At 40.5% G+C, this 8,414-nt stretch overlaps 1 protein-coding gene across 1 annotated transcript in view; it reads right to left on the bottom strand.

Annotated features, from left to right (window-relative positions):
- Window positions 1-3,942: 3,942 nt before the first annotated feature.
- vwc2l (von Willebrand factor C domain containing 2 like) overlaps window positions 3,943-8,414 on the bottom strand; it is a 70,355-nt gene continuing 65,883 nt past the window's right edge. Inside the window, exon 4 of the mRNA XM_039600074.1 lies at window positions 3,943-7,588. Coding sequence (XP_039456008.1) covers window positions 7,437-7,588 — 152 coding nt within the window. The 3' untranslated portion in view covers window positions 3,943-7,436. The remainder of the gene's footprint in view (window positions 7,589-8,414) is intronic.

Here is an 8,414-nt window from a genome sequence, read left to right as displayed (position 1 = left end):
AAAAATAAAAAGAGAGGGAAAGATTATATTAGAAAAGATGGACATAGCCATTTTAACATAACTGTTTTTCTTAGTTTGCTTTTTGACTGTAATTAACAGTTATTGCTGGTTATAATGCTATATTTAAAAAAAAAAAAAAAACCTCTTGAAATTATCAAAAGTTGTTGATGAAATTATTTCTTTCCTTTATCCAAGTGGCAGGACTTCAGAAATAAACAAATTATTTACCAGCATTTAAAGGATAAAAAGCTTGGGAGCTGTATATATGAATCAAACATGCCAAATAACAGAGTCTGGATTTACAGATTGGGGTCAGTGATACACCCTCAAAGTCAATATTTCAAGGAAATGTTCCATTGACCCACTGTCACCGATGACGGACTACCTGATCTGGGGTATGAATCTATTCCTGAAATGAACAGACAGCACTGTAGTCCAATTGTATACACAGCATAAGTCAAATGTAAGCACAAAAGTAGCCTAGGTAGTATTATCCCTGGAGATTCAAAGTAAAAGTGTAAAATAACTGATTTATACTTTAGTTTAACAGTAAATGAAACAAATCTGTAACACCTGAAGGTCCTTAAAATTGAAATTAAAAATATAAGTTTCTAACTGGGACTCATCTTCAGGTCAAGCTTAACTAGTTGCTTGAAGCAATTACCATATAAATCATCATCATCAGTCATTTTTATCCACATTTGGCTTTTCTTGTCGTATGGAGTGAGTGCTCCAGTGATGCTTGGTCAACTCATTTGTTTACATTTGGCTCAAACATCACTGGCTGCTTGTATCTCCTCCTCACATGCCTTCACTGTGTTTTTGCCTCAGGTTATAAAACAGGTTTGTTGTTTTCAGCTTTAGCAGGAACATTTTACTTATGTATTTTGCAAAGTACTGTTCTTTGTTCAGTCATCTGACGCCATCTAACAGCACTCTCAAACACTATATTGGAAAAAATATTCACTCACCCATCCAAATCATTGCATTCAGGTGTTCCAATGACTTCCATGGCCATGGGTGTATAAATCAAGCACCCCAGCATGCAGACTGCTTCTAAGAACATTTGTGAAAGAATGGGTCACTCCCAGGAGCTCAGTTAATTCCAGTGTGGTACCGTGATAGGATGCCACCTGTGCAACAAGTCCAGTGGTGAAATTTCCTTCTAAATAGTCCACAGTCAACTGTTAGTGGTATTCTAGCAAAGTAGAAGTCACTGAGAATGACAGAAACTTGAAGTGATGGGCTACGTAAAGTCATGGAGTGAGGTCAGCAGATGCTGAGATGCATAGTGTGCAGAGGTCACCAACTTTCTGCAGAGTCGATCGCTACAGACCTCCAAACGTCATGTCCTTCAGATTAACTCAAGAGCAGTTTACAGAGAGCTTCATGGAATGGGTTTCCGTGGCCAAGCAGCTGCATCCAAGCCTTACATCACTAAGTGCAATGTAAAGCATTGGATGAAGTGGTGTAAAGCACAATCCTACTTTACGAGTCTGGGTACTGACTGCATTGTGCCAAGTATAAAGTTTGGTGGGGTTGCTTTTCACGAGTTGGGCTTGGTCCCAGTGGACGGAACACTTCAGCATACCCAGACATGTTGGACAATTTCGTGCTCAAAACTTTATGAGAACAGTTTGGGGATGGTTCTTTCTTGTTCCAACATGACCGCAAACTGCACAAAGCAAGGTCCATAAAGCAATGGATGAGCGAGTTTGGTGTGGAAGAACTTGACTAGCCTGCACAGAGTCCTAACCTCAACCCAACAAAACACCTTTGCGATGAATTAGAGTGGAGACTGCAGCCAGGCCTTCTCCAACATCAGTGTCTGGAGGAATAGTCAAAAATTCTCATAAACACGCTCCTAAACCTTGTGGACTGCCCTCCCAGAAGAATTGAAGTTGTTGTAGCTGCAACGGGTGGGCCGACATCCTATTAAAAGTATGGATTAAGAATGGAATGTCGCTCAAGTTCAAATGTGTGTGAAGGCAGATGAACAAATCTTTTTTGGCAATATGGTGTATCTGTTCTTGTGTCATTGTGTGTGTTACGGGAAGTAAACACATTGCGTCACTTGTTTATCGTGTCAAAATTTATGTTAGTATCATATTAAAAGTATGGATTAGAATGGAATGTCACTCGAGTTCAAATGTGTGTGAAAGCAGATGAACAAATCTTTTTAGCAATATGGTGTATCTGTTCTTGTGTCATTGTATGTGTTATTGTATCGTGTCAAAATTTATGTTAGTATTGTAACTGGTAAGATATGGCATGGCCCTTTACAGCTGCAGTCCATGTAATTTGCATAAAATACAGTAACTGACTAGAAATGAAAACTAGGCTACTTGACACGTCTGATTGCGTCAGCCTACTGAATTGCAGTGGAGGTTTTTCACCTTCATTGCAGGTTCAGTAAGGTAGCTCCAATGCCTCTCACCTCTTTGATGTCCATAAGCTCTTCCTGGGAAAACTCAAAGGCATCTCTGGACTACATTGTAATATATAATCCCTCCAAAGTGTTCTGGCCCTGCACAAGCATTCTCATCAAGTCTGCCTTGCCTTGAAAACCTCCACAGGGAGGCGTCCAGGAATAATCCTAATGAGATGCCACAAAACTCCTTTACTGACTGACCTTTTAATGTGAAGGAGCAGCAGTTCTTCTCCAGACTTCTCACCCAATCTAAAAGAATGAGCCTAGAAACCAAATAAGTGATGTTGGAATATAGATTGACTGAAATTAGATTGAATTAGATTGTAATTTGCTCCCTCTTCACAACAACACTCCAGTGCAACAACCTCATTTTAAGCCTTTTCATCTTTTTCACACCATTCTAGTTCAGATTGTGGTGTTCCTTTTTTCCTATTGTGTGTCCCACTGAAGTCATTTGGTTATCTTCTGCCTTTTTTTTTTTTTAGAGTGGAAATGCATTCCGTAATATGTAGGGCTTTACCAGGAAGAGACAATTATCTAATTGAAGATATCTGTTTGATACAACAGCAGACTGTGCTCCTAGAGAAAGATTGATGGAAATTCAATACTAAGTGTAGAACTGGAAAACAAAGCAATTAATTGTTCCGTCACAGTGCTGGCACTCGCTGTGAAGAAAAAGGAAAACTTTTGCAGGTATGTGTGCTTTAAGAGTTCTTCTGCTGGCCATCTCCCAAGATGCCATTTTCAACAGGATTAGTCAGGGATGCACCTAATTGCTATTGATTGCTATGTGCTGCATAAAATTGCTTCCCTTTTCTTGTCCACGGTGGGAGGTGGGAGAAGGCAATTAGCAGTACGGACGAGATAGAAGCCCAGACTGACTTGTAATGAAATGGAATGGAGGAATAAACCTGTGAGTAATGCCCTTGAACTCGGGGAGCATTACAAAACCATTAAGCACCAGTATCTTCTTATTCTACCCCTCACATGACCACGAGCCAGGAAAATATTGTGCTCGCATTTATTCTGAAATGCTCTGTTTATATACACCATTACTAAGAGTTTGGCTGTGTCCCTCTTTTTAAGCGCATGTGCCTGAATTTAAACAGACTTGTCCTCCAGCATCCTCTTGGCTTATATTGAATTTGCACCTGTCATTGATTTAGGAACAAAAAAATGCTGTGCTGTGCTTTTTGCAGAGGAGAAATGCACATTTGTTTTTTTTTCTAGAAGTTCATGTTGTGTTTTCATGCCATCGTAAGTGATTTTGTGTCAAGAAACGTCTCCAAAGTATGTAAAAAGGATTAACATGAAAAAAAGAAATCCACACTCATTTTTTGCCGAATAACACTTCTTTTGAATTCTATTTAACAAAATATTTTCGTCTTGATGAATAATACACATTTCTTATTTCTTGAGTCATTTTCCTTTTTTTTTTTTTTTTTTTTTTACTCCACCTCAGATTTCAGGAAACACATTATGTTTGAAGATATTTACATATGTACAACATGTGGAGCACCAAGGGTTGTTTAACTATTTGAAATTTGGACTCTTTGCTTTGCGGTTTAGGGTGAACCCGAGTGAGCATGAATTCACATACAATCAACTTTATTTAAACATAAAATTACAGTTTGTTATAGAAATTGTACTATCCCATATTTGAGCCCCACATGAACAGACCCTCGGTGCACCAAAAAAGTAATACAGTTGATTGTATAATAACAGTGTTTCTCTCTTTCTCTACCGATACTTTGTGTTGTTTTTCAGGCACACTTTATGTAACAGTTTTGTTGCTGAAAAAAAATTACAAATGGGGAAAAAAATAAAAGATAAAACAATCTTTCATTGTTTCCAGCTACAGTAAGTCGGTGTCTCATGGAAAAAAGCAAATGATGCACCTTTACAAAAATGCCCATGTACAAGCCTGTGGTTTTAATGACAAGAGGAGAGGAGGAGACATTGGGGTCATTTGAATAAACCTTCACAGACATACATAGAGACTCAAGTTTCTTGGCAGGAGATGAAGAAAGACAGAGTGTGCGGCTAATCTGTCCTGGAAACCTTGCAGCTTCATGTGTTTGGAAGGAGAAATGTAATTTTGTGTGGTTTGCCTGGGATGCCACTCTCACGTGCGGTGTAGTGGATGTGTGCCACAGTACCACTTTGTGTTTTTAGCAGACAGGCTATTCTTTCAAATGACAACGTAGGCAAGATTTCGGGATGATCTGTGTGGTTTCAAATCCGTCTCGCTTGTTATTTAAAATACAAAGTATGCACTAGCACTTTTCTGCTTGCGAGTTCCAGTGCAGTGAAACTAAATTCTTCCACAGTTTTTCTTTAACTTTACGACCAACTTAGAATGTATGATTTTCTATTTGATGTCATATCTCCCATGCCCTCTTTCCACTAGCAGTCTGGATCACACCTTTTAACTTTTCAGTTTTTTGTTGACAACCCTTTCACTCTCTTTGTTCCAACTTTCAAACTCAGGTGATGAAAGCAGCTTGAAACATCATAAAAATGAGCAGCGGCAGCTCACCCAGTTTAGTTTGATAAGAAGCATTGGAGGAATCAGTATTAGAACAACCAGTACAATGACTTACAATGTCACTTTTCTACAGAGATCAAGTTCCTTCTTTAGTTTCTTCCTTGAGCTTCTCTCTTTACCACTATCAAGTGACGGTATATTTTTAGAGCCATCTCTGGGTTCAGTTCTGCACTTTTAGCTGAGATTGAACTGCACTCGTCCTTGTTCTTTTATTCACCCTGCTGACTGTTTCTGGAACGTTGTAGGATAAGACAATAAATAGTTTGGGGTAATACAGAGCAGTAACCACTGCACACAGAAGTGAAACAAAGTAGCACTTGAAGCAGTCGGCTGTTCATACTGTATGATGCCAAAGGCCATGCTTTGTGAATCTTATCTGGAACAGTAGCAATAAGGCATCTGTGGTGGCAGCAATGCCTTTGAGCCTTGTCAGCTGGCACGTTCACTTTAGTCTTTCTTTGTTGCGACCCAAAATATCCGAGCAACTCTCATTTTTTGGGGGATGCATGTATAGGCTGAAAAATTATGTGGCATTTAACTTAATTAAGATGAATGAAGCTCGTTTAATAATTCTAAAATGTGTGGAGCACTGAGGCTGTGACTGATAAACCATTCATGTCATTTTTGTTTTATGAGACCAGATAGATTAGGTCGTCTGAAACATACTACATCACTGTAACTTGCTGATAAAAATGAACCAAGCTCCTTTGTTCCACCTAAGACTGAACCTTGCAGATCTTCCAATTCAGAGATTTCTTCATCACCCATATGCTGCAACCAGCAACTCTGCAGACTATGAGATTCCTCTAAAATTGGTTTTAGTTCCTTTTAAGGTAATGCACCTCTTTAGTCATTGGTCTTTATCCTATGTTCATTTCTGTCTCATTACAGAGTGCTGGGAGCTGCTATTAAGCAGCTCATCCATCACCGCCCAGGAATAGGGTCTAAAAGGTTAACGGGAACGGATTTTCTGGAAATGGAAAAAATTCTAGTGATGAATGGCATTAGCTTACGGAAATTCACCTTTGAATTAATGACTTGTATTTATCATTTCAAAAACATCGTGTTTTGGGCACTGCTTGGGTGCTTTTTGTTTTTCTTCTTTCAGACAGGGCTGCTTGAGGACCACTCTGATATGAAAAAAATGTCAAAGCAATACATTAGCTTGTCTTTATGTTATAGCCATGGCTGTGGCTCCACCACACCGCCTGAGCCATTTCAACATATGGAGAAGAGTAGGAACTGAAAATCTATTACATGAGCTAAACGAGCGATATAATTTAACTGTGTGTATCATGCTATGCCCGAGTTTGTTTATGAATGGCACGCTAGTGCACACTCATATGAACAATATGCTTGTGAATGCTGCTTAAAAGCACTTAGACATATGCACGTTCCCGCCTTTTGTCTGTTGGTTCTCACTGAATGTGCCCAGCATGCAGGCTGCAGCAGCGCCAAGCACCCAGCTGGATGATTTATCACAGAATACTCCTTGATTAAGGAAAATTAAAGCAGGCTGCTACTGGCTCACAAATTGCTTTGATAACAAGTTCAAGCAGTTAGTGAGAATATTTTGGAGAATATGGACCTCTGAGAGAAAACAATAAAGCCAATTGAACTGGAAAGGGTTGCCCAAAGTTGTTGTTTTTTGGGGGGGGAGGGGTTTGATGCAGCATGGCTCTTCTCAGGGATGCAGTTTTTTTTTCTTTTTCTTTTTTGAAAAACTACATTTCATTCCCCCTCAGCTCCAGGTGGTACAAATTTATCCTGCCCGTGAGACATGACTCAAAACCATGGTGTGTTGATCAATAAAATCAGCCTTTGAGGTTCCATAGCTGTTAATGATATATGACAGTTGCAAGTTGCATCATGTATGTTAGGAGCGAGCTCCTGCCGCAGCGATAAAGTCTCATGAAGAGGCAAACGTTTATGTGTGATGCACATCTTGTAAACAAGCTCTTAGAGTGAAGTCGTGTAACTCAAGCACATCTTTGCTGTGTTTTCATCAGTGCTAATCCTTGTATGCCAAAAGAAGCGCTGCTAAGTGTGCTTACGGTTTGTTCTGCTGGAACACCTGTGTGATTGTGACTGGCACGCACAACAAGCTGATGACATACGTACAGAAATCAATTTGAGCAATTCAACATTGCCAATGGTTAGGAAAGAGTTCAGGGAGCTAAGAAACTTTTTTGTGTGTGTGTGAGAGCAGCAAGTCAAGCAAGTCAACTTCTGAAAATATATAGGACGATTAAAACCAGAGTGTGGAAACAGCTGAGACAAGTTCCATCTTCTTCTCGCTGGCTACATTTGTGTGAAGCCAGCGAGATCACCTCTTCGATCCTACTGTATGCTGTCTCAGGATTTATAGGAATTGTGCTCCTGCCCTGTCAATCATACAAAATGGCACAGTAGGCAGAGCCTTGCCTGAGCTTTTCTACCATCCCCGTAGGAGTCCGTCTATGACAATGACTGGCCGTTGAGGCACTCTCGCCGCAAGCACTGCGCCGGCTTCCACCAGTCTCCGTTGTGGCAGCGGCAGATGGTACAGTCGTCCACCTTTACTTCAATTCCGGCTGGGATGATCGTTGTTCCAGCAAAGCAATTTGGACCTGCCGCATGGGAAGGGAGGGAAGGAAAGGAAGGGAAGAAAGAAACAGAAGAAGAGGGAATGAGAACGACAAGAAATGGATGTGTCTCTCCTGAGAGCTTCTCTTTGCAGTGGGGTGGTGGAGTGATGCAGAGAGCTGCAGGGAGTTAGGGGAGTCAGAGCAGACGTACAGATCTTTTCACGGGCATGCACCGATGGGCTTGTTTTTGCAACACTAAAGCGCTTTTGTTAGTCTCCCCTTCTCCCTCGACATGGAGCGCTTTGCATCCTAATGCGCCGCAAGCAGAGAAGCCTGCCAGGCGCTGGCTTGGCAGTACAGAGAGGCTGGAGTACAGAGAGAGACAGAGGAAGAGAGAGAAAGCTGCTTTTAGAGGCAGTAGGGAGGATGGTGTTAATCACTTCGGTCTGTTTGAAAAGGCCACAGAACTCCTTAGCAATTCCTTACACAGCTTCATTCCACGCATTCACACACGCTGACTGTCAAACCAATAAAGAACTCAGATTAATTTTGACATCTGATTTATCCGTTAAACACTGTAGGATTTACTTGTGTGGATGTTGATAAGATTCCTTTAATTCTAAAACGTGCCGTGTACGACTAGAACACCTTACACCAGCGTTTCTAATAATCTCACCAGATAGACAGATTATCCTGGGTAAATTTTAGGATCTGTTTTCCAGGACGCCAAAGAACGGTATTACATTTGTAAGATTTATCTGTATTACCACCTGAAATTATTACATCTAATTTGTTTTTCTCTTTGCCTCAGAGATATTTGAGGTAGTGCATCTCTTTCTCTACCTCTAGAGACAGGAGAGCCAGAAGG

Source organism: Oreochromis aureus, linkage group 16 (assembly GCF_013358895.1).
Source record: "Oreochromis aureus strain Israel breed Guangdong linkage group 16, ZZ_aureus, whole genome shotgun sequence".
NCBI lineage: Eukaryota > Metazoa > Chordata > Actinopteri > Cichliformes > Cichlidae > Oreochromis > Oreochromis aureus.
This window is presented reverse-complemented; position numbering and strand designations above follow the sequence as displayed.